We start from the raw sequence: 27,790 nt of genomic DNA, 5'->3' as shown, positions 1-27,790 counted from the left end.
TTCTCCAAAGAAGCCTTACAGATGGCCAAGAAGCACATGAAAAGCTGCTCAACATCACTAATTATTAGAGAAATGCAAAGCAAAACTACAATGAGGTATCACCTCACAGCAATTAGAATGGGCATCATGAGAAAATCTACAACAAATGCTGGAAAGGGTGTGGAGAAAAGGGAACCCTCTTGCACTCTTGGTGGGAATGTAAATTGATACAGCCACTATGGAGAACAGTACGGAGGTTTCTTAAAGATCTCAAAATAGAATTCCCATACGATCCAGCAATCCCACTATTGGGCATATACCCTGAGAAAACCATAATTCAAAAAGACACATGCACCCCAATGTTCATTGCAGCACTATTTACAATAGCCAGGACACAGAAGAAACCTAAATGCCCATTGACAGATGAATGGATACAGAAGATGTGGTACATATATACAATGGAATATGACTCGGCCATAAAAAGGAACGAAATTGGGTCATTTGTAGAGACGTGGATGCATCTAGAGACTGTCATACAGAGTGAAGTAAGTCAGAAAGAGAAAAACAAATATCATATATTAACGCATATATGTGGAACCTAGAAAAATGGTACAGATGACCCGGTTTGCAGGGCAGAAATAGAGACACAGATGTAGAGAACAAACGTATGGAAGGCGGCGGGGGGTGGAGGTGGGGGTGTGATGAACTGGGCGATTGGGATTTGCATGTATACACTGATGTGTATAAAATGGATAACTAATAAGGAAAAAAAAAAAAAAGATCGCTAGTGGGAAGCAGCCGCATAGCACAGGGAGATCTGCTGGGTTGTTTGTGTCCACCTAGATGGGTAGGATAGGGAGGGTGGGAGGGAGATGCAAGAGGGAGGGGATATGGGGATATATATATATACGTTTAGCTGATTCACTTTGTTATAAATCAGAAACTAACACACCATTTTAAAACAAATATACTCCAATAAAGATGTTAAAATAAATAAATGAATGAATGAATTTTAAAAATGTAAAAAAAAAAGATTTGAACACTAAGTTAATTGGCATTTAAACAACACTCCACCAACAGCAAAATACATATTCAAGCACACACAGAATATTTACTTAGTTACAGCACATTTGGGGCCATAAAACATCTCAAAACTTATTTCAAAATGTTCTGCAGTAGAATGAAGAATTTTTCTGCTCTTCGTCCAGAGTCCCTGGCATGGAGCTCCTAAAACATTTAGAATTTCCCAAATGGGAGTGTCTTTTTTATTCATCATGGACACTGACAATGTATGCTAATGAGGTGATTCGTTGTGGGTCCCTAGATAGCTTATATCAACAAGATGACTTAGGATGGAGATAGCCCACATCAGAAAGACCAACCACTTGATTAGAATGTTGAGGCTTTGAGCCAGCCTGACATCCAGGGAGGGTAGGACAGGGAAGCTGGAGATGGAGTTCAATCACATGGCCAGTAATTTACTAAATCCTCCCTATGTAATGAAACTCCAAGAATAACTCTTGACTTCCTTAGATCTTAAAAGTTCTCATCACAAGGAAAAAAAAAAATTAACTATGTGTGGTTACAGATGTTAACTAGACTTATTATGGTGGTCATTTTGCAATATATACAAATACTGAATCAATATGTTTTACACATGAAACATGTTATATATCAATTATATCTCAATTAAAAAAAAACTCCAAACTTCCTGATCCCTTGATATATTTTATTTCTTGACCTGGATGTTACATAGTTTTCGCTTATGATTACCCATTAACATGTCCATTCATTTATGTACTTTTCTGTACACATATTTGACAATAGAAATTTTAAAATATTGATATTAATCCAGATTCAATGGAAGACATAAATCTGCAGATTCAGAAAGCACCCAAATCCCAAACATGATAAAAATAAATATATATTTTGACATATAGTAAAAACTGCAGACCTCCAAAGATAAAAGTAAATATATTTTAAAACAACCCGAGAAGTCAATTCTAAATCCACAGTTCTGAAGACATAATTTCAGAAAGTAAAAATAATCCTATTTTGAAGAAACATCTGCAATACAAGAAAAAAAGGTGAGCCTCCCCCCCACCAACCAAGATAAACATGTGAGCAAACCCAAACATTAACTACATAAAATACTAACAATATCCAATTTGGAGGTTATATAAAGAACTAGAGGAATATGATTAAAATTAATATATTTTAACATCTTTGTGTTGTTTGGAAAGAGGGTACAGATATATACAATTTTTAGATGTTAAGTATGTTAAATTTTTAAGGATAATCAAAAACTTAGAATGTTTAAATTTCAAATCAGTAGAAGGAAAATAGAAAATTCAACCAAGCCAAAAGGAAGACAGGAAAGGGATAAGGATGGGAAAGAAGCATAGCATAGAAAAAGAAAAAAATAGCACAAAATAAGATGGAAAAAGTAAATCCAAACAGACTTGCACTTCTGCACTATAGTGGGATAGATACTCTTAAGTGTTCTCCCAATACAAAACACTAGATTCTGAAGAAAAAAAAACGATTTAATTCATTGCTGGGTTGTGCTATGTAAGAGAAATTTCCAGGTCCCATCCCTCTACACTCACACAGGGGAAAAAAAAATTGAGCTGAAACAAAAGCAAGAAAGGAGCAGGAAGCATCAGGCAAGAAGCAAACTTGTCTGAGTGCTGAAAATAAGACAAAGACAAACTGCATTCAGTCAGGAACCTTGCCGGGGCTACAGTGGTGCCAATGGGTTTGGTACTGCCTCACTGGAAGCAAATGCAAAATCACATCTGAAGGAAAGTATACACAATTTAGGTCCTTTGTTTTCCCACAGATTTAGCTTAGCCACACACTAAAGAAAACAAGCCAAAATAGTACACAACAGTATTTAGTACACAATGGTACACACAAAAATTTAGACTTATAAGACTTAAAATACTGAAATGATCAGAAATAGAATATGAAATATTTATGAAAATTTTAAAATTAGAAATGGACTTACAAGAGACTATAATGAATAAACAGGAAGATCAGAAAAAGAATAAAATGAAGAATATAACTACTGACATTAAAACCATCATTAGTGTTTTTAAATCGATCAGACATTGCTGAAAAATGAATTACTAAATAAGACACAGAGCTGATGAAATTAACCAAAATGCAGCACAAACAAGATGATGAAAAATATGAAAGATTAAAGGACATGATAGAGTAAGGAAGTCCATCATTTGTGCAATCAGAGTCCTAGAAGAACAGAGCAGCAGTATTTGAAGAGTGGCTAAAAATTTAATAGAACTAAAATGAATTGAAAGATACAGAAAGCCAGCATACACCAAGAAAAGAAATTCACATCTGCAAACATTACAGTAAACCTGTAGAACACCAAAGAAAAAAGAGATTATTTTATTAAAAGTAGATAGAGATAAAAAGATAATCTAAAAAGTCAGACGCTGAGGCACAAAGATGTTGAAAGACCAACTTAAGGCCACAGAATAAATAAATAGCAGAGCGGTGATATACCCCTTGCATTCTCACTTAAGAAAGTGTACTTTTCACTACTTTATTTTCTCTTTTTAAACTGTCCCAAACTGTTTACTTTACTTTTCTTAACCTTTTCTTTTTTTCTAACTTTTCAGTTGTCCAATGATTTCTGGCTGAAACAATTACAAGGATTATTAGAAACTTTGTAAAAATGTATTATCCAAAAAAGTAATATATCCCTTCATATGAATTTTAACTACCTTACCAGAATACTGCATGTAGAAAATTCTATAGCCTTTGATCCTAAGCACTAAATATTTGCATGGTAAATAATTTCTGACATTCTTGCTCCAAGTTATTGTTTTTGATAACCCCAACTCCCTGTTAAAAATCCTTGTTAGGGGATTTTCAGATGTCAAGAAATCTAAAACTAATTAAAAGTCCTCACCAGGAAGAAAATATTTTTAAACAACTTTTATTCATGTTTGTACACTTTATTTTTATCATCCTTTCTTTCTTATATCTGGAAAGGATATAAACTTGAGAACAGACCTACTCCAATCCAATGCTGACCCACACTTTGGTGCCTTCTAGAAACATCCTCTATGTCCTGCAAATTAGAAAATGTCCACAAGCTTATATCTGATTCTTAATCTTGAAGGCAAAAGGGGAGCGCAACAACAATGGGAGAAATAGGATACCCATCAATTTAGTCACTGTGTATATTTGTTGTGGGTATGATATCCTTAATCTCATCTCCAAATCTTCATCTACAAAATTGTAGAGATTAAAACACACCTAATCCATTGTTTTTAGACCCTACAGACTAGCCAGAGGAAATGGACTTCTTCCATTATCTGACATTCTTAAAGACCTATCACTTTGAATTTTTCTAGTGTCATCCTTCCCTTAATCAACTTGTATGGAGAGTTCCTTCTAGTTCTTTACAACAAATACACTCCCCAGACCAATTCCCTGCTGGGCCTCTGCCACACAACTCATTCGTTCAATACTTACTGAGCACCCTCTGTGTGCCAGGCATTGTGGTAGGTTCTAGGTATACTAAGAATCATTAATTGAATATACATTGCTTTGGTATTTTTTTTAAATCAACTTATCGAATGGTACATAGTACTTCAGTCAAAGACATACATTTTTAGCAGGTTAGCTGGCAACAGAATTTCTTATAGCTATTTCCTAATGAGGTGAATTTCTTGAGCAACTCCATAGTTCATAGAAAAAACCTGCTCTTTGGTACAGCATACCAATGATTTGGCCACTCTATTTTTTATATACAGTCATATATATCTTCCTCCCAATGCTTCCACAATGAATGGAAAATGTACTAATGCTGACCATGATATTCTTTTTATTGAAAAGCAATATAAAATAGCTTTAGAAATAAGAGGAAGGTAATATTTTACATTATTTCTGTTACGAATGTTTTTATGCTTTGTGCCAGAATTTACTTCCCATAACTATGTTTGCTTTATCTGGAACATTTTATATTGTGTTTCTACATTATTGAAAGTATTAGTGTTTAAGTTAGAAGAGCTTAATAAACTGTTAATCTGAGAACGTCTTTCCCTTTTTTCTGAGCATGGTTATTTATGTACAGTGTGGAAATCTGATCCTGTTCTCTTCCAATCAGCCAACAGTTCTTTTTGTACCTCTTCTGGTAGTTCATAGAAAACTTCAGGATCAATGTCAGAAGGAAAAGTAATTTTCTCTTCGGTAGAATCTTGCTCTCTATTTTCTGTAAGTCCTTCATGAATAAAGACTGTTGCCATCGGTTGTTTATGGCTGTCTGTAGTGCAGTTTTTGGAGAAAAGTTGCTCACTCTGCACATTTGGAGATGAATGGAAAACAGATACAGCACGGTCTGTTTTTGAAAAGTGGAATCCTTGAGACTCTTTAGGTCCTTGACTCATTAGTTCATCTTTTAAGTTACTGTCTATATAATGTGAATAATCCTTTTGGCTAGACACATAAGAGGAACTACTGCTATTTAAACCTGATGTTCCTGGTGCACAGGGAGATACAGAGGATATCTGTTTGGTATTGGATAAATGATCCCTAGGATTTAAGGAACCATCTTGCATTTGTTTTGTAGAAAAGAAAGATAATACTCCTCTAGAAGCATGTAATGGACAACTCAAACTTCCTTTCCCTTGAACTTTTTCTCTAGATTTTCCAGAAAGGATTTCTTCTTGAATATCTACTGGAAGCTGCTTAAAGACCTCTTGGTCAATACCCGCAGGAAGTGAGGAGAGTGGAAATTCGTTACTGTCTTTTTCTTTAGAAAAACTTGTAGTATCTGGTGGAGACTCCCCAGTTCTTGTACTTTCAATTCTTCCAGTTGGTAGAAAATCCCAATTTGTTTCCTTGTCTTTAGAAAAATCCTCCATATGAATGTCTTTCATTTTCTAGAATACAAGGGTAACAGAAAAATTTAGATAACTGATATCTTTTAAACATTCATGCTGCTGAAGTGTGATTGTAGCTATTATCCGACCAACATGTTTCTATCCTACTCCATAACTTCAATCCTTTTGGCCAGTTCCAAACAACTAGAAATGATCAATCCACCACAATTGGTCACACAACTGTGTGGATCTTTACTCACTATTCCAGGAAGACGGCTTCCTTCCTAGAAAGCACTGAGCCAGAAGGTAGGTATGTACTGGAAACCTGGAAAGGACCTTAACAATCATGTATTCAAACTTTCAATTCTGTGAATAAAAAGACTGGTGGCCTATAAAAATAAAATGATTCACCAAGGGTATCTAAAATATATGTATATGCACAGATAGCACCAAGGGCTGGTTTTCTAAAATTCCCTATTTTGAAGTGTAACATTTAACAGAAAGAAAAAAAAATACTTCTATGGTAAAAACCCAGTATCACTATTAAGATGTCACACTATTCTATATTTACATGAAATAAAAATTTTAAAACACCTTCCATTTTAATTTGCCTAATTTTCCCTCTAGTTTCAAGCACCATAAAAATGTACAGATAGTCATATATAATTCAGGAAACATCAACACATTAGTAACTTCCAAAAAGTAAAAGGAGAAGAGATTTGGGTCACTGTTTTTATTGAGCATGAACTGTGTGCCAGACATGTACAAGGTACTTTCACTTATGTTTACTCTCTAATACTACTGTGGATGAAAGACCTTTAATTCTCATTCTACAGACTAATTAAAAAGTAAACATCTTTTTAAATGTCAGTTAATATACAGAATAAAAAGGGTCACTGAAAAAAAGTAATTAGAAGAGGGCACTAATTCAGTATTTCCATAACACTATTCTGTTCTCATTATAAGCTTAAATGTAAATGAAAATATTACTAAAATTATAATGACTGATTAAACAATAAAAATAAAGAAAATAATAAAAACATTTAAAATTAAGAGTTGGACTTCCCTGGTGGCGCAGTGGTTAAGAATCTGCCTGCCAATGCGGGGGACACGGGTTCGAGCCCTGGTCCGGGAAGATCCCACTGCAGCGCAGCAACTAAGCCCGTGTGCCACAACTACTGAGCCTGCACTCTAGAGCCCGTGAGCCACAACTACTGAGCCCATGTGCCACAACTACTGAAGCCCACGCACCTAGAGCCCGTGCTCTGCAACAAGAGGAGCCACTGCAATGAGAAGCCCACGCACCGCAACAAAGAGCAACCCCCGCTCGCTACAACTAGAGAAAGCCCATGTGGAGCAACGAAGACCCAATGCAGCCAAAAATAAATAATAAATAAAATTTATAGATAAATAAATAAAATAAAATTAAGAGTTAATTGTAGGCATAAACAATTTAGTAAAAGATGATTATTTTTTAAAGCTTTTGGTAAACAAAAGTTTGCATTTTCTTTTAGTCATGTGAAAATATGACTAGCCTCTGCCTCTCTATTGCCACACTCTTAATTTCTACAGTTGTAAAATGAGGAGTCATATTCTATCAATATTGCTACCAGAATTTTATGTAATTTCAAAACCAAGAAAATTTAAATATTTGAACAAAGACATTTGGGGGGGCGTCGCTGGTAGCTTATGTATAAATTGACAACAAGATTAGATTTCCAGTATTTGAAAATATTTTCATGTGAGCTAATCATCATATTCCTATATACTGTTATAAAATGTTTTAACAGTTCTAAAACAGAGAACCTCTATCAAGGTTTTCTCTTTTATCCAGCGATGTTTATGTTTTATTCTTAGGTCACAGTACAGTATACTTAAGGCTAGAAACCATAATATGAAAGGTACTATTACAAGTAAGTCATTCAAATCGTATCACCCAAAAGAATCTCTAAATTATATCAGTTAAACACAAATTTATACCTCTAAATTTAACCATACAAATCCAGTAACAGTGTACTTACAAAACTGTGCTTGCCAGAGCGTGAAGTTGTTGATAATGATGGTGTTAAATAATAATCAATAGTCCCTTTCTTAGCAGTATTTAGGGCTTTAAGGTTGCAGAAGCACACACTTAAAAGGGTAAGATGAAATGGCATCTTCACATTCACCATATTTCGAAAAAGTTTCATAAGTACATCAACCATTGGGGTCATCACATCATAATTTCCTAAATAAAACGTTTTAAGAAGACAATATCTAAACACATTATATCATAATTGATATTAAGAGCTTAATCTAATTTATATTGCTTAGATTAAGAAGTTAAAATCCTAAATAGATATCATTGGGACATCTTGACATTATTTACTGAACTGGGACATCTCAACACTAACACCAACTGCCAAATGAGTTAAAGTTTTCAGAAGATTTGAAATATGGAACTTTTAGTTATGGGAGAATGATGAGGTCAGAAAATCTCCCCATAAAGTTAAAATAAAACTGAACAAAATGGTCAAAAATAATCATTCTGAGATTCTGGAATGAACCAAAGGCAAATAAAGTGAGAAGCACTGATTTATGAAAAGCTGCTGGAACTTAGGTAATGAAGTGGGGACAGCAGCCTTATTGGTTGGAGTTGCTTGTATCCCCATTTACACAGTGCAGTTTGTATAGTAGCTTTACCAGGATGAGGCTGGCTGTGAAAGCCAGAACTTTGCTGCCAGAAAGGACTGACCTGATTTGAGGTAGAGGGCAAAAGCCCACACCCAGCAGTGTTGCCAGAAAAATGAACAAACTTGGTAGGAAACAAAGGAAATCACATAGCTCTTGAGCCTGGGGTGGCAACTGTGGTTGGGATGAGTGCAAGATCAGTGGACCAGCCATAAGTTTAACCAGGAGATCTGGAAATGAGAGAACCACAGAGGGACTAGATAAGCTCTCCTCACAACCCCAACTGACTGAGAGCTGCACACACAGAGAGGAGCCAAGCTTTCCATATGTCTCTCACCAGAATGGCAGCAAGTATACCAGGGAAGGTGCAAGAGGGACGAGCCGAAAATAAAGGCCAAGGCAGATTTGAAAAAGGCCTAAATTTTGAAAGTGCTCTCCAACCCAAGCACTTGTCTGCTGACAGAAAATGAAAGCCTTCCAGGCTGTAGTATTTGAGCAAACCTTTGACCAATTATTGTCTAACCACCAAACTATGCAGACACAGGGTAATCTCCTAAGAAGACAAAATTAAAAATTTAAATTTAAATTAAAAAGAAGAAAAAAAGTTAAGCAGAGAGATCAGGGGCAACACATCACAGGGCAGGTAGATCCTGCAGCTTAAGTCCAGACAGGTTACAAAGAAAGAAAAGGAGAAAAAAGCCTACAGGGAAAAAAAAATCCAAATCCAGAGTTTCTAGAATACATTATCTAGTCCAATTTTCAACAAAACATTACAATACATACAAAAAAAAAAAAAAACCAGGAATGTGATTCTTACTCAGGCAGAAAAAGCAGTCAATAGAAACTGACTTTAAGTTCAATTTAGCAAAGACTTTAAAGTTGCGATTATAGATATTTTCAAAGAATTAAAGAAGATCATTTTAAGGAATTAAAGTAAGATATAATAACCACTACCAAAACAGAGGGAGTCTCAATAAAGAAACAGAATCCAACATAGAAACAAAACAAAACAAATGGAAATTCTAGAGTTATAAAGTATAGTAACCAAAACAACAACAGAATCACTAGATGTGTAACAACAGTTTTGAGGTGACAGATGAATCAGAGAACTTGAATACAGCTCAAAAGAAATTATCTAATCTGATAAAGAAGAAAAAAAGTCTGAAGAAAAATGAATAGAATTGCACACACCTATAGGACATTATTATCAAGCATACCATCATATGTGCAATGAGAGTCCCAGAAGGAAAGAAAAAGAAGAGAGAATATTTGAAGAAATAAGAGCCCCAAACTCCCCATATTTCATTTAAAAATTTAGTCTACAGAATTAAGAATCTCAATAAATCCCAAGTAGGATAAACACACACACACACACACACACACACACACACACACACACACACACACAAAACCACTTAGATATACCATGGTCAAACTGCTGAAAAAGACAGAGAGGTAACTAACTCATCACATAAAGGAGAACAACAATACAATTGTGCCTGGTAACAATTTATTGCCTCTCAGCTACAAATCACCCTTCAGTAACTGCTGTGTGATAATGCGTTGGACTCTAAAATTTGTTTTACATTGAACTCAACTGTTAAGTTTTGTCAGTAGAGAGAACTGGAGGACCATTAAAGGAGAAAGGCTGTTTCTCTTCCTGGTTCCGATGTACTGTCATTTACCTTTTCTTGCTCCCGTAACATGGTCTGTGTGCAGTACATATGTGTGGAACTATCCAATAGTGCTGTGCCATACCACGTGTGTGTGGAACGCTCAGTCCCTCAGCAACCTCCAGCCCCAGTCTAAGCCTAGTGACCATGTTACCATGGCACTAGCAACTCAAACACTGCACATACCAGGCCTGTGCCATAAACAGCACCCTGACTCTTCCTGCATACCCACCTAATAGGCTTGACTTGCACATGCCACAGAAGGTTGTTTCCTCCAGCTCTTCCTATGCAGGCACCATACCCTCCACCTTTGCACTAGCAGAAGAATGAAGATTCCTTCAGCATAAACACCTACCAGTCTCAGCTTGCCCACATCCTGGAGGATTGTTAACAGAAGCCCTCTCAACATGGACACCTGCATACCCCAGCTCATGCGCTGCCCTGCCCGTGAGCAAACTCCCAACATCCCAACACCTCCTGTGCACCCACCAATCAGCCTCAGCTCATCTGTAGATCAGAGCGTGGTATTCTCTTTGCCCAATAACTATGGAACAGCTCTGGGCCAGGTAACTCAAAGGATTTCTCTACCATTCAGTGTTCTGCAACCACACCTTCTCCTTGAGGGGTAAGAGGACTCTCTTTTCCAAGTTTGCCCTTCCTTAGATACTTTTCCTTAGCCCTCGGGTACCTCTTAGAGTATCTTTATGTCTTTATAGTCACTCCCCTATCATAATTTAGTAATTCTTTGAAACTTTCCCTGTTCGAATTTCTGTGTGGTTATTCTCTCTTGATTGGAACTATTAACAGGAATCTCTCCTGATTAAGCTATTAACAGCTGCCTCCTCATCAAAAATAATGAAAACCAGAAAGCAATGGAATACTATATTCAAAGTATAGAAAGAAACCAGTAAAGGATTATATATCCAGACAAACTGTCATTCAAAAATGCTATTTTGGAGAAGTAGTCCATAAATTTTAGTTAAGCAGAATGGTTTGATAGTGTTGCTCAACTCTTCTTTTCAAATGCAAATGGAACATTCTCCAGGGTAGACCATGTGCTAGGCAACAAAATAAGGCACAATATATGTAAAAAGGTTGAAGTTACTTTAAGCATGTTCTCTGATCAACTAAAATCAAAATGGAAATCAACAAAAAGAAATTTGAAAGATAATCAAATATTTGGAAATTAAACAGCAAATTTCTAAATAAGTTTAAGGGTCAAGGAGGAAATCACAATGGGTATTAGAAACTACTTTAGCGTTAATGAAAAAGAAACACAACAAAATTTATGGAATGCAGCTAAAGCACTGCTTAGAAGGAAATGTATAACTTTAAACTTGAATTATTAGAAAAGAAGGTAAGTATAAAATAAATAATGTAAGCTTCCATCTTAAGAAACCAGGAGTGGAAAGGCAAATTAAACCTAAAGCAAGCAGAAAGAAGGAAATAACAAAGATCAGAGCAGAAATAAATGAAATAGAAAGTAGAAAGACAACTGAGAAATCAATGACACCAAAAGTTGAATCTTGGAAAAGATTAACAAAACTGAGAAACCTTTGCTAGAATGACCAAGGGAAAAAAAAAAAAAAAGAATACACAAATTACCAAAATCAAGAATGAAAGAGAGGACATCACTATAGACCCTACAAAAATTAGGATTATAAGGGAATATTAACAACTTCATGACAACAAATTAGACAGCTTGGATGAAATGCATACATTCCTAGAAGATACAAATGACCAAAACTGACTCAAAATGAATAGAAAATCGGAATAAACTTATAACAAATAGAGAAATCAAATTCTTATTCATAAAAGAACAAAGCTAGAGAACTTACACTACCTAATTTCAAAACTTACAACAAAGTATCAAGGCAGGGTAGAACTGGTATAAGGATAAACATATAGATCAATGGAATAAGGAGGTCAAAAATAAACCCTTACATTTATGGTCAATTAGTTTTTGACAATGGTGCTATGGCAATTCAAAGAGGAAAGAACATTCTTTTCAACAAATTCTGTGAACAACTGGATACCCACATGGAAAAGAAGGAACTAAGGCTCTTACTTTACACAACACATAAAAATTAATTCAAAGTGGATCTAAGTAGAAATCTTAAAACTATAAAATTTCTGAAAGAAAACATAAGAGGAAATATCTATGACCTTTGGGTTAGGCCAAGAATTTTTAGATGATATCAAAAGCACTATCCATATAAGAAGAAAAAACAAAACAATGAAATACCATTACACAGTCATGAGAATGAGTATAATAAAAGAAAATGACAGTACTAAATGTCAGTGAGAATATGAAAACACTGGAACCCTCTATACTTTGTTGGTGAGAATCTACATTGTTATACTCACTTTGAAAAAAAATGTGTCAGTTTAGAGTTCAACTTTACCATACAACCCAGGAATTCCACTCCTTGTAATCTACCCAAGATGAAAAAAAGCATATACTTGCCCAATGACTTGCACACAAATGTTCACAGCACCATTTCTCGTAACGGTCAAAAACTGGAAACAATCTAAATGCCCATAAAGAAGTTATCTCGTGCTATATAATTAATTACCAGAGTTTTGTTTTCTCTGGAGTTGGGAATCATTCCTAACTGAGTCTTTACTTTTAATATCTATTAAAAAACAACAAAGTTTTCTAGTGAAAATTTCATATAGAATAAAAGTATTGAATAGTTCACTAACTCCCTGTGAAGACTACCCATCTTTGGATCATATTTCTAACTCAAAGTTTGTTTTTTTAAGAGTTCGACCTGCCAATTAAATTATCAGAAAATTAGTCCGTTACCTATCCCTAACTTCTGAATTATGTGGGATGGAATTGCGCACTGACGACTCTCACGGCTATAGTGCTTCTCAGACGAATACCGACGGATTATTAATCTTATTGTATGTGGCTTCCTTCCATCTTGGCAGACTCTAAAAATAAAGAGAAAGAGGAAACAAGGAATTAGAAAAAGTATTATCTAAAGTTTTTTTAATGGTCCAATATACCTCATTTACCTAAAGGTGCCAGATTTAGTAACTGTTAACAATTATAAATACAGTTGATAATTAGGCAGTAGGCAATAAAGGTCCCTGAATAGTCCAAGCAAACTTCACAAAGTCTACATAATAAAGCTCTGAAACTTAAATAAGGCTCTCAGGCCTCATGCAGAACTGAGTGCTATCAGAAAAAGAAAAGAGATAAGATATAATAATAACAAGCCATTTTACAATCCAAATCCAAAACATAACTAAAAGCAACATATTAAAATCAGCAGGAAATTTAAGAAACAGAGAATCATTTACTGACAGAAGCAAATATATAAAAAATGACAATTTTTTACACATGTAAAAAAAATAAGATTACAAAAAGAAAAAACATTTTAATGAGATTATTTCTGTTAAAAAGCACTCCTCAAATAGATCCAAGGGAGTCAGTAATATCACCATTATATGGCTTTAGAGAAATAATCTGAAAGGTTAATTATATACTATATTTAGGAAGGTAAGTACTTGTCCATGCATCTTAAAAAGTGTTCCATCCAAATAATCTTGGTTTTAGTGTTGAAAACAAAACTTTTAATGACATGGAAAATCTGCTTATAAAGTAGAAAATCTAATTACTAGAGAAAATAAATGTCATCAAAGAATAACATTTTCCTTTCTATATGTGTCGCAAACATAAAATACAAGTATTATTAAACATACTCAAATTGATTTTGAATTAGAAAATTCGGATTTTTGTAGTAAACAATTTTTTTCTTATTGCTTTATCACAAAACTTCTTGACTGCTGCTTTATTAAGATAATATCTTAAATGGTGCCTGTAAACATGTTACTAGTTTAAACATCTTCCAGTTCTATTAAGTTAATATGCAACTCAAAGAGTGTAATTTGGTTCCTATAACTAATTAAGACATACTAGAAAAAGGTTACACTCTAAGCAATCTTAAGACCAATGCCCAGAGAATGGAGTAATGGGCCAGTGCCTAGGTGTATGATTTTATACCTCTTGCATATCTAGAGTATCAATCATCATATGCTTGAGAACATTCACACACACGCACAACTCTTTTTTTTGCCAGTTACTTAGATGGCATTATACAACTCAGTCACTGATATAAGGGGCCACTATGTAGAAAAGGGAATGCCAAGCAGAAATAAGGAGAAATGGTTAATAGTTATTTCACAGGTTTAGAGCACCTAGACTCATTTCTGGGTTGATGCTTCAAATAAGAGAACCTATAAAATGTATACTTCTTGTGGTTTCTCTATGTGCACAACTTTTTCCAGTGACCAGGCATTTCACAGTAGTCTTATATTTAGCTGAAACAAAGCAGATAACCCAGTTTCACTAGCAGAGTCACAGGCTCAGCCTGAGTCATATCACTGAAGCTGGGTCATATAGCCAGCCAGTTGCACGCAGCAAATGATGAGCTGCGCGGCCCTGCTCAAGACATGGGATTGCAATGCATGTTGCATGACTGCAAAGTTGAAGGAAATATCACTTTATCAGTTTTCTGAGAGTTACAGTCATCCAAAAACCATTTTCTCTCGTCACATTAGCCATCCTAGCATCATTACAGAAGCACACCTACCCAAAACTGTTAGATCCCTGACACCCCACTTTCAGAAATCAAAGAAATGGGAGGAAAAGAAATGGAGTACTGAGAAATAGATATATGATGGCAAAGGAGCATCAGAAAACTAAATGTCTTGTTCAGCTTATGCAATACTATTTGTATACTCATAACCCCAATTGACACTCTTCATGTATTTATAGGTCAGTAACCCTGCACATACCCACAATCACTCTCACTGCTCACACATAATCCCATTAGGCTATTCCTTCATCTGACTCCATTTTCTTTCACATGGTCCGAGGCACAGGAGATAAAAGGGTTCTTCTGCTTTCTCCATCAATTTCCTATCCTCAATCATCACAAAGTTTATAGGTGCCGTGATTCTAGAGATACCTATAAAACTCCCTTAGGTTAATGATCAGCAGCTTAAGATCCACAGTAAACCACAATGTTACTAAAATTAAGACCAATGCAAGTAGATGAATTAAATTTAGTTAAAAACATCTGTTACTTTACAATGATCTATCTTTGCATGTTTAGTCTCCAGTTAATCGGTAAGTTCCAAGATAGAACATCAAGTGTTCTTTCCATGTACTATACACAGAATCTATAAGATGATATGGCAAAATGGAAAAATCACCTGTTCAAAAGACTAGCAAGTAGTTCTTCAATCTTATTTTTAGCTTCAACTTCTGATGAACATTTTTTAAATGAATCTTCCTCACTAAAGGACTACCAAAGAAGCACAAATAAGGATTAATAAAAACCCAAATAAACATATCCAATTATCAGTGTATATGTTAAATAAGTATTCAACACATTCTTTACTAACTTACCTCATGTACTTAGTTTGAGCCATTTAGTTCACTTTTATATTAAATCTTTTTATCTGCAAGTTATTGTACTCCACTAGAAAGTGTACTGGAAGTCAAGAAAATTACAAAGCTCTAGTACCAATGCCACGCTTTATTGTATGAGTACAGTGAGGCTCTTAATCTCCTAGGACTTGAATCTGAGTTTAACCTTGGGCAAGTTATTTAACCTTTCTAAAGTACAGTATCTTCACCTTAAAAAAATAATGGGAGGAAGAGGGAGTAAGGGAGGGGGAAAAGGTATGAACAATAGTACTAACTACCTGGAAGATTCACTGTGAAGATTAACTGGGATAATGTATATATTATTATCCGTCAGGAAAAAAATTCATCAATGTTATCTGGGTGATTATACCTTTCTCCATTTCCTAAACCATTAGACTACTCTGAAAACAAGATTTTTAAAAATTAAAATATTTTGCCTACTGTATACAATATAGGCTATTAAAATTAAGTAGTATTCAATCACAGTGGCTAACTTGAGACTTAAATACTAATTCTTAGATTCAATTTAAGGCTATTTATTAATCTACTATAATAAATAGCCTTCTCATAGGAAAGGGATCATGTACTAACCTAAAAAGCAAATTAGAATAGTAAGAACACAGTAGTAAAACTAGAAATCTTTACCTCAAATAATGTGACAACCAGTATTCAGTTAAAATGAACATCATCGCCACGTACCTGAGGAGGTCCTGAGGGGGTCACAGGAGAGTTATCCTCTCCAAAACTGAGCTTCTGGATACGCTGAGCAACTGAAATTCCTAATTCCTTTTCTAATATTTTGGATGAAAAGGTTTGAAGATCACGCACACTACTGATACCCAGTGCTTCCAGACGTTTGGTAGTTTTATAGCCAATACCTAAGCAAAAAGAGATGCATACGGTGTTCCAATAGTTTTTCTCTTTAAAATTAGCTAATTAAAATATTATAAAGATATCAACCATGTCTTTTGATACCATAATTGGTATTTTGCTAAGATCAAACTTTATTAAAAATTAGGTTGTTGTTCTGCTCAAGACCTCTGAGTTATGAACCACCTTGAAAACCTAACAACCATAGTATAATATAATGAATAAGGAGACAACCAATAAATGCTGTCTTGATATTGATAAAATGAAATTTTTACCACCTGTTACATAACAATGTGGAAGTATTGAAGAATCATAGTTATTATCCATGTAAAGAAAGACTGTCACTAGAGCAATTAAAATGCATTACCATTTGCTAATTATTAGCTAACTTGACTGATTTCTATACACAATACCACACATTTATATCTGGAGGTAGGAACCATCCCAAATACTTTGCTTTCGAGCCAGAAAGCAAACAAACGAATCTTCTCATTAGCGAAACTCCTATGACAAAGTTCTTGCACTAAAACTCAGTCATACTTTATCACAGGAAAAAATTTAATGCTGTGATAAAGGACCATACGTTTCCAGGTTATAACTTTCATGATCATGTTCAAACTATACAAAAGTAGGTAAAACTAGGAAAATACTTTCATATATATAGATTCCTAATATAGATTCCCTCCAGAAAACGTCAGGTTTTTTGGTTTTCACCAAGAGCCAAGTACACAGGCTTTAAGAATTAATTACACGTAGCTGTAATTTTTAAACTTAAAGAAATACAATAAAACCAATATATATTTTTCAAATATATTTGTCTTACCAGGCATTTCCTTTATGTGGTTCAAACTATGAATGAGATCTTGAGAACTTTCAGGTAGTAAGAGTGTTTGCTGATTTGGTTTAAAGATGCCAGACACTAATTTTGCCAATAATTTATTAGAAGCCACTCCAGCACAGCCTGTGAGACCCAACTGATTATACATGGCTTCCCTCATCTCAGCTGCAATCTGAGATCCAATAAGTAGTCTGATGTGCAAGATGTCATGCAGGTTTATAGCTATAAAAACAGCCAATGTTGTTAAAAGTCACCATCACAAATTTTCATTTTCTTTTTAACAAATGAGTTTTAAAAAGATAAAGGGCTTAATCTATATCCAACCCCCCTTCCCTGCCACCATACTGCTACACCACCATACTGCTACACACTTAACTAATCTCTCTTGTCCTTCACAGGAATTCTGTAAAGTAACTATCACAAGTGAATTCCAAGGCCTGTGACAGCAAATGCATAATGGGAGTGCTGAATGATTAACAGATTACGAAAATTGATCTCATAAAAAATTCCGACAGACATTACTAGAACTTTTACTCACGTTTATCTGGAAGTAAGCATAAAAGTAAAAGTGTTACATTAATGATAAAGCTAACATTACAGCTTTAAAGATCTGAATCTAAACTTTACACACTAGTGGTATGTGCTATTAAAAACAATTTTGGATCTGTATACAGTTTAAGAGAACTTTTATTAAAAGTATAGGGAAATTATATAGAAACAAATTTTCTTAGGTGTGAAAATGACATTAGAGTTATATGAGACAGTCCTTATCCTTAGGAGTATTTACATTTCAAGTGTTATGATGTCTGTAATAATGGCTCAACAATCTATCAACCAATCAATAAACAGCAAGATAAAGCAAATGTGGCAAAATGATAACAATGGGAGTATCTACAAGGAAGGGCATAATGACTGTTCTCACTGTACCATTCTGTCAACTTTTCTGTAGGTTTAAAAAATTTTTTAACACAATCTTACGTGGAGGAGAAAGAAGAATTCATGAAGAATTAGATATTTTAGGATATAAGACCTAGCTCTCTGTAATATGTTCTAACAAATAGAATCTAAGTTTGCTTTAAAAATTATACAGAAACACATTTGGAACCTTCTTGCTACCCAGACCTCGTAAGTGACAAAAGAGCACAGGTACAAAAGACACATGAAAGCTTCATATCTTCTTCTAAAACGAATGGTAGCTCTACTTCTTTCCTCCTTTAATATCAGGGAGGTGGATAATGGCTGGAGATTGATCCACCAGCACTCAAAAAAGGGGAATAAGAGAAAGCACGTGCTGGCTGAGACCTATGAGCAAGTATGTCAGGACAGGTCTTAGAGAAAAGCAGCTTGCCTTCTACGTGGTATGATTTGGAAGTCACCAGCAGTCACAAGATGTTTGAAAGCCTAATTAGATATTCAGCAGAGTTGATTGCAGCTTATTTTCAAATGCAAATACCCCTGGAAATACCATCAGTCATTCATACTTTAATACGCGAAGGAGAGGAACCATTCTGTTTTCTTGCTAAGAGTTGGCAAAGATTATTTGAACTGATTAAATATGAGCTTGCAAAATATGGCAGGTAGGCCTGGACAAGCTTCCACAACAGCTAACTTGGGAGGGTCTTGATGCCTTGGGAGAATAGAAGTGAACAAGCAAAGAGGCAGCAAAGGCAAATTTAGTCTACCTAAAATTTTGCTTAAAAATGGTTTTAAGAAAATCAAAAACTACTCTAAAAAGCCAACTCCTGTAACTTAAGGATGACCTAAAGAGTCATCCTCTTTAAAAACGATAACACAGGGACTTCCCCAGTGGCGCAGTGGTTAAGAATCCGCCTGCCAATGCAGGGAACACGGGTTCAATCCCCGCTCCAGGAAGATCCCACAGACCACAGAGCAACTAAGCCCGTGCACCACAACTACTGAGCCTGCACTCTAGAGCCCGCAAGCCACAACTACTGAGCCCGCGTGCCACAACTACTGAAGCCTAGGCACCTAGAGCCCGTGCTCCGCAACAAGAGAAGCCACCGCAATGAGAAGCCTGCGCACCACAACAAAGAGTAGCCCCACTCACCACAAATAGAGAAAGCCTGCGCACAGCAACGAAGATGCAATGCAGCCAAAAAATTAAAAAATAAAATAAAATAAAAACCGTAATACAGGACTGTGTCAGAGAAATGAAAAGTGCACAAAGCACTGAGCTACATGTCATCAAAATACGATTTTCTGCCTATTTAATATGGAATAGCAATACCTGATTTTAATCATCTTAGACTGCTGAAATATGGCTAATATATCCAACAGAAGCCAGAATACTTTCAGAAAGACATAATCGACTCTCTGAACTGACTGAACATTAAGAAATGTAGATACTTTTAGTTACTAAATTGAATGAATAAGAACCCACTTACGCTGATTACCGTATACATGACCCGACACAGTCAGTGCTGAGGGTTCATCACTTTGAAGCTGCTCTAGTCTCTTCTCAACCATTTCTGTTAGATCCACAAAATTTTCATCAAATCCGAGTCTCTCAACAACTGGACTAAATTCTTCCAACAACTCTAAATTAAAATAACATTGGAGCACAGATGTAACTGAAGTTGTAACTAGAATAGATTTAACTCTTTTATGCTTAAAAAAATAACAAAATATGTTGTTAAAGGTTTTACATATATTCACAGTCCCATAATATCTTTAATAAAGTCCTCAGTTAACTGGGATTTTTTTTTCTGTACCACATTCTGAGTAAAGGCAATATTTTCCAACAAAATAAGTCCAAAAATAACATTTCCTGGGCAGATGCTCATAGCAATAAATTTCTCAATCTCCTATACGTATAATTTCTCTATCTGTAGTACATTAAACATCAATGCTTATAGTTAATTATGATCTTGAAGCAGTAGGTCAAAGAATAAATTATAGTCTGCTTAGAAAAGTAAAAACAAATAATAATATATTCTAGCTATGTTTTTCGTAAGAATTTTAAAAAGGCAAAACAAAATAAAATTTAAAATTTCCAGTTAATACTAATCCAAAGAGAAAAGTTACTTAATTTTCAAAATATACTACAATGCAATACTTTTTGATTAGTCACCCTCCAGCACATTCCTTAAGGGCAGAGATGGACCATGACTTACATGTATTTGAATGCCCAGCCTCTAACAGAATGCCTAGTCCATAACTCAAATGTTTACTAAATTGAGCTGAACCAGGATTTGAAATAAGTTCAAAAAGACTTATCAATTCTCATTTTTAGGATTAAAACTAATAATTTGAAATCATTACGAAGAATTTTCACTTCTCTCTGAATCACCTATGATACCAGCTGGATGGCAGAAAACAAGTTATTAGCCTCTTATATAAAAATGCATAGGTTCTTAAAGTCCTATAATATGAAAGCTCTGTTTTATTGATGCCAACACTGACAACAGCAGGAGAAAACAATTAATAAAGACAACAGTGTGATCTGGTGACCACCAAAAATCACTTTCAACCTACCTAGAGAAAACCATATATCTACTCTGAGGAAAAACTGACAATGTGTCTGACCATATAAAAGGATTCTTTTGAATTTCCCTCATCAATTTCTGCTTTTCTTCCCCAAAAGTATATACCTGATGTCCAGCAGTAACAGGTAGAAAATAAAAGTTTATCAAAACAATACTATATAAAAAACAAAGAACAAGTGAAGTGCTAAGGAGAAAAGCAAATTAAGTACCGAATCATGCACAAAGCTGGTGGATTGCTGAATATTGATTGATTATATTGGTTCTATTACTAGGTCATAGGAATAAATCACTTATCCATTCCTGAAGTTAACCTCTTCTTTGCTGTCAACTTGTCAACTCCATAAACAAGAGGCATTTATTAAACATATGATTACACAAGGCCAAAGAGAGGAGTTATAAATAGAGAAAAAACTGTCCAGACAAAAATGTAATACTGTAGAATAAAAATATGAAATAAACAATAAGGTTATACATTATAAATAGGTCTGAAATAAATTCAGTATAGGACTGTTAGGCTATGTTCCTATTTCAACTCAGAAAATACCATGGAAAAAATTAACAAAATAACATTTTATCGATGCATAAATCATACTCAGAATATTTATTGTTATTATATTAGTGCATTTTTAATTCTTTCAAGATACTACTTTATAAGTTAAGAATCAGCATAAAAACTGAGATTTACTCATTGAATTTCCAGTAGATGTTTTCACTGTGAAGAGTTGCAGTGGCACAGAAATCATAAGAGAAAGTCTGATAAGTCTGACAACATAATGTCAGACAAAACACAAACTGGAAAAGTAAAAAAGATGAAACACAAATTGGAAATATATTTATAACACATGGCCATCAAAGGGCTAATTTCCTTAACTTCCCCAAACAATGACACAAACCAATCAGAAAAGAGAGGAGCAATCTAAATAAAAACGGGCCCAAGTGAAAAGGCCATTCACAGAAAACATATATAAATGACCAAAAATACATGAAAAAATGCTCACACTTACTTATAGAGAAATGCAAATCAAAACAATGATTTACTATTTTTTCTGCCTATAGGCAAAATCTTTATGAATATCTAATACTGTCATACATACTAGCAATATGTTGGGACAACCTCAAGTGCAACATATAGCAGTATTTCTAATGCAAATTATCTTTGATCTAGCAATTAAACTTTAGGAACTTACTTTAAGGATATCTTCATGAAAGTATGTGAAAATTTCTGTATGAAAATGTCTACTGAAGCATATATTTGTAAGAGCAAAAAGTTGGTAACAGAAATAATCCCTCACTATCAGGGAAGCCACATAATTTACAAGATTTCTTTTGAATAAAAGGAGGTGCTATTAATAATTACGTAGGGACAATGGGCATAAAGTGGGACATACTGTCTTCATATCAGTAAAGGAATGGTTAAATAAGTTTGGGACAAAATACAACAGGATACTGTGCAGGCACTAAAAAGAATGAGGAAGAGCTATATGAATGAGATGAAAGATCACCAAGAACAAAGGCAAGATGCACACTGTCTGTATTATATCACCTCTTCTATGTACAGTAAAAATTAACTTCTGAGTATTCAGATACACACACATAATTGTGCACATTGTCTATTCACACACAGACATACACACATATGTGGCGGAAGGGGTTTGGGTCATTGTTTTACACATATGGAAAAACCTGATACTGGTTTTTGCATCTTGCCTTCTACTCACTCAACAAGGCATATCTCTATGAGTCAAACAGTACAGCACCAATTCATTCTTTTTAATAGCCATATAATATTCTATCATAGAGAAGTCTTAGTTTATTTAGCCATTCTCACCCTGGTGAGCAATTGTTTTCATTCCATATTTTTAGCAATTATGAACCATGCTACAAGAAACGTTTTTGTACATATACATTATTTTAGTTCAATTAGATAAATCCCCAGCAGTGGTATTATTGGGTTAAAGAACATAATAGGTATCTTTAATTTCAAAACATGTTTCTAGATTGCTTTCTTGAAAAGGCTGTAATACTTTGTTTCTACTTTTTCTCACATTCTTATTTTTAGTACGAATGAATTTGAGCATTCTTTTTCCACATTGTTGAATTTGCTCTTTTTGTTAATTGCCTATTCATATCCTTTGTCCATTTTTCTTAAGTTTCTTTTTCTTGTTAATTCCTAAGAGCCCTTGGATATTATATTTAATGCTTTCATCTGAAAACTGCTACAAATAACCAAAGAACAAGTAAACAAAAACAATAGCAGGGCTTCCCTGGTGGCACAGTGCTTGAGAGTCCGCCTGCCGATGCAGGGGACACGGGTTCGTGCCCCGGTCCGGGAAGATCCCACATGCCGCAGAGCGGCTGGGCCCGTGAGCCATGGCCGCTCAGCCTGCGCGTCTGGAACCTGTGCTCCGCAACGGGAGAGGCCACAACAGTGAGAGGCCCGCGTACCACAAAAAAAAAAAAAAAAAAAATTTACTAAAACAATAGCAAACAAGATAAATAAAAAGCTGATCCTTATACATTTTAAAACTGTATATATTTGCCATATGCCAGTACAACACATGGTTTCATTTTTCCTGTAATTTACTAAAACACTAAGATTCAAACCCAAACCTTAGTAAGGGGGAGTTTATCTACACTGAAATATTTAATATATACATAAAATCTAAGAAAAAACTATACTCCTTATCTTTACTAATACTTCCTAACAAATTGGTTTTTAATTATGTTAATCAAACATTACAGAAGCCTCTCTCAACTCCCATTAGTGCATTAGAGTACAGCATATTTCTTCATAGTTTATTTAAACTTGGCATTTAAACTTATAATTAAAAATACCTGGTTCTTTTTGGTTTATCTTCTCCCATTTTCTCATTTAAAAATTTTTTTACATTTTCTCATATTTATGTAAACATCAGCGTGACAGAGTTCAAATTCCTTCCAACTATACATTTTTGTCACCATTACTCATAATATATTAAGTCATTCTCATATAAAATTTTTTTTAATGGGAAAGTCCCAAAATAAAAGGAAACTGACTTATGCATTTTACATTTATCAAAAGATTCATGTAGTTAACAGGCATCCTATATAAAAATTAATACTGAAATTATATTGCCCATAATCTGTACCTGTAACGTACCTGTAACCTTATATGATATCTCTCTGTAACGAGTCAAATCTTCTCCATTAACTAATACTAGCTGTGGACACTTTTCTTTTGCATCTCTGACATTCATAAGTTTCTTAACTCCAAGTTCCCTAGCTTCATAGTTGCAGGTAACCACCAAATATTTCTGCTGAACCCCTATAAGAAATAAATATTTTATGAGAAAAATAAATATTTTATGAGGATTAAAAATTAAAATATAATTTACTTATTCCATATTATAGTTGTAATACCATCTGTTTTGATAAGAATAAAAAGCTCTCAGTTAAAAAATACAGCCTCCATTCATCAAAGCTCTATGAAGTACAATTTAACAAAAATTAGCACGAACGAGCAATTCTATGAATTCTGCAAAAAGATACAAATAAAATCCTTTGAGGATTTTTTTCAAACAATACAAAACCAAAGAATTAACTCTATATAACTTTATATATAACTCCAGGCCATGCTTTACCAAAAAATAAAGCAGATGAAAATAACTGAGTACAATTAACTACATGTTGCTGCTAGAAAACCTAACTTGTCTTCTGAGTAACTTTCCAATGAATATAAAGCAATGTTCTGTTACAAGTGCCAATCTACAGCAATTACTAGGGATCTCCCCCAATCAGTGTTCTAATTATTGAACTGTTCTTCATAGTAATCTTCAGAAAAGATTATAGTGAGGTGGCATTATGAGCCCCCTCCTTATCAAAATGATTAAGTTATGATCATCTACAGACTGTTTAAAAATTCTAGTTTTCCGGTAGCTTAAAATTGCTAAAATTATTTGCTTTTCTCTTTACACAAGTTGACTACTTGTTTACCACTATTAAAGTAATGTTCATCTAAAATATGTAAAACACAAATATGTAGATGGGGAAAAAAAGGTTATGTCCATTCCCCTAATGTAAGACATTTTGTTTCTAAAGTGTTGATACTATAAACAAGGCAAAGAAACATTATTTCGTATATTTTTGATATACCAGATTATGCCCAAAAATAGAAGCACTGGGTCAAAAGTAATAATTTATGATTCACCAGTGATCTATGTAAAAAATCAGATTAGTAACTTCCTTAACTAAAAAAGTAGTCTTTTAATGCAGGATTAATGGACTCACCATTATGTCACCAGCCCAAGTTAAGTACTCATATATTTGCTGAGTACAAATGGAAGACTATGCTGCTTTCTCCTAGAAACTTTCAGCATTACATCCCTCACTTCCTGGTAATCATTCATTCCTGCATCTTAATTACACAATACCTTTTTACTAATCATTACTTACAGAACATCTTGTTACCATGCTACTAGTTAGAAATGCCTTCAGAAGAAAATTGAGGTCCCCTAATCCTAACTCCTTGACACCCTTAATTTTAAAGATCCTAGACTGACCTTGGCATACCAAAAACTAGACATCAGTCATCCCTCTGTTCCTTAGTAAATCAACTAGGCTGAGTTGAACTGGGGACTTATCAAAACCAAAATAGACACCAGAGGGAAGCGGCATGTGAACCAAAATTGCTCTTTATGCTTTTACTAAAAGATAAATCCTTACTACATGCATAAAATAAATTTTTAGAAATTTAAATTACTTTCCCAATTTAAGATATAATAAAAAAAAGAAAGTTTTTTTTAAAAAGCCAACGTAATAGTAATTAGATCCCCAATGTAAAATTTCTCTTTGCCTTTTAAAGATACTTATGATTTTATGGAAAATTTGTACTGTATGCCTTAACATTTTGGGTTCTGTTCAAAATCCAACTATTTTGTCGAATGTTACACAACTCAAGAGTTAATTTCAAAAGTGAGAGAATAGATGACAACTTCCATTAAAATTAATAAAAGAGATTGTTCTTGAGATAAGACGGTTGTAAAATTTCAAACATTGAGAAAAAGACTAAAAGTTTATCATGGTCTCTCTGTTCATCCGTTTGGTTAACTATACTACTTGTATCACATTCACCATTTATTAAACGATTATAAAGTTTACACCTGTAGTGAAGCAAAGATTACTGTCTATAAAGCATCACAGAACTGCTTCCAACATTTATTAATATGGTTAATAAATCATAATATAAGAAACATAATAAATAACGAATCCTATTATACAAAGAAAATAGTATCAAACTCCAGAATTACCTAAAGGTTTGCCCTTTAGTTCTGGATGTGAGATCATTTCTACTTGTGCGTAAAAGCAATCCAGATCCACGTGTACTATGACTCTAGATGAAGAACTTCCTGCTGGCACCACTTGATCATGGACTGTGGCACAATATGCAAAGAAACATAAAAATACGTTCAGGCAGCTTATCGCCTCTGAGCAACTGCCAGCCCCTTAAAACACGGCAACTGAGAAAGAAGAATGCAGAGTGATTTTTAAAGTTTTTTTCCTGGATTTATCACATGTGTCAAAGCATCTAAAAATTACAAAGACATGAGAGAAACTCCACCCACAGTAGAGTCTTCAGTCCTGTTTACTTACTATTTCTTTGCATACTATGTTTTTCTCAGGACAGTAATACATTTAAGGAAAAAAATTTATCAATAATGGAAGATTGCAAGAGGTAATCCTAGGACTTGGAAGTTTATGGGAAAATTTAGAGAAAGTTGCAAGGGGCAGAAGAGTTTAAACACTGATCTTTCAACCAACTTAAAAAGTATTCTAAGTGGCATGTCCTTAAATTAAAAAAATAATCTGAAATACAAAGCAGCACAAGACAGAACCTATGGGTCCCGATGGACTACATCTAGCTCCCATATGAGATCAAGATTAGCTGGTTCAATGCTGAATACCCAATACCTAAAACAGAGCCTGGCATATAATAGACTACCAATGAATACTTGCTAAATTGCAAGACAGAGTAAATATTTCCTGGATTTTAAAAGTGGTTCATGTCTTGAGGGAAGGGGCAGAGGGATAAGACAGAGGAGATTCCAGCTCTTAACACCAGTTAAAAACAAGGCAGGCTAAATGCAATGTGGTTTTCTGGTTTGGAGCCCGGAACAGAAAAAAATTAAGTGGAAAAAAACTGGTAAAATCTGAATAAAGCTTGTCCTTTCATTAATAGTATGCCAATGTTACTTTCTTAGTTTTGACAAATGTATCACGGTGATGTAAGGTATTAAAGTTAGGAAAAGCTATCTGTGCATCTCTCTGTAAATCTAAAATTATTACAAAATTTAAGCTTTTTAAAAAGGGGGCGGGGGTCTAGGAAGCAGGGAAGGAGAGCCTTGGCCCCAGGCCCGGGGATTGGCGCGCTGCAAAGTAGGGTCCAGAGGCTGGAAATGGGTCACCGGAGAGGCGGCCACTGCAGACGTGCCTCGTCCCCGGTTCCGAGCTGCGCCGTCCCTTCCCGTCTGCGCTGAGCCGGGGCCCCAACCTTTGCCAAACGGTCGACAAGTTCCCCCGCTACTGCAACCTTTAGGCGGCCGGGGACTCTTCCGCTTTCACTGGGCTGTTTACAAATGCAACCTCGATTAACCAACTGACGCGCCCACCCTACTCCTACTGGTCAAAAAAATCCCTCTCGGGATCTTGGCCTCAAAACACCGGGCAGCGAAGGGCAGCTCTCTCAGCGGAGCCCGGAAGACGAAAGGACCCGAGCCGGGCGGGACGGTCGCAGCCCAACAGCCGCCGCCACTGCCCCGGGAGTCCTCCCGCCCCGCGCTGCTCATTTACACCAAGGGAGGCCGCCGGGCTCCTCAGGCTCCAGCGCACCCGGCGAGCTGCCGGCTGTGCACGCCTCGACCCGCTCCATGCCCAGAGCCGCGTCCTCTTCCTAGTCGTAGTCGCCTTCTTCTTCAGGC

The 27,790-nt window shown here is 35.1% G+C and overlaps 1 protein-coding gene across 4 annotated transcripts; it reads right to left on the bottom strand.

Moving 5' to 3' along the window:
- Nucleotides 1–721: 721 nt before the first annotated feature.
- On the bottom strand, nucleotides 722–27,790 carry POLI (DNA polymerase iota). 4 transcript variants are annotated; one of them, XM_022584462.2, is made up of 10 exons: nucleotides 27,663–27,790; nucleotides 26,123–26,245; nucleotides 23,977–24,141; nucleotides 19,737–19,889; nucleotides 17,317–17,553; nucleotides 16,323–16,501; nucleotides 15,407–15,498; nucleotides 12,987–13,117; nucleotides 7,856–8,061; nucleotides 722–5,894 (listed from the first exon to the last, which is right to left on the bottom strand). In XM_022584462.2, exons 1-10 carry the CDS (start codon nucleotides 27,739–27,741, stop codon nucleotides 5,073–5,075), a joined length of 2,187 nt encoding a protein of 728 aa, XP_022440170.2. In that variant the 5' UTR covers nucleotides 27,742–27,790; the 3' UTR covers nucleotides 722–5,072. The 4 variants fall into 4 exon arrangements, with proteins under 4 accessions (XP_022440170.2, XP_089751330.1, XP_089751328.1 ...); XM_089895204.1 differs by lacking the exon at nucleotides 17,317–17,553; XM_089895202.1 differs by lacking the exon at nucleotides 26,123–26,245 and having other exon boundaries at nucleotides 27,663–27,771.

The sequence above is a fragment of the Delphinapterus leucas genome, chromosome 14 (assembly GCF_059928025.1).
Source record: "Delphinapterus leucas isolate spDelLeu-1000000601 "Yukka" chromosome 14, BTC_Dleu_Yukka2, whole genome shotgun sequence".
Classification (NCBI taxonomy): Eukaryota; Metazoa; Chordata; class Mammalia; order Artiodactyla; family Monodontidae; genus Delphinapterus; species Delphinapterus leucas.
The sequence above is the reverse complement of the archived record's forward strand: the minus strand, read 5'-3'. Positions and strand labels throughout refer to the sequence as shown.

What these genes read in the sequence shown, in the direction of transcription:
- POLI (XM_022584462.2), bottom strand. Translation starts at nt 27,741, where the DNA reads ATGGAGCGGGTCGAGGCGTGCACAGCCGGCAGCTCGCCGGGTGCGCTG. An exon ending in GCCCGGCGGCCTCCCTTGGT is followed by an intron (nt 26,246 to 27,662) that starts GTAAATGAGCAG and finishes ATTGTGCCACAG; the next exon opens with TCCATGATCAAGTGGTGCCA. An exon ending in CCCCCTCAGGACCTCCTCAG is followed by an intron (nt 15,499 to 16,322) that starts GTACGTGGCGAT and finishes CTTCTTTGGTAG; the next exon opens with TCCTTTAGTGAGGAAGATTC.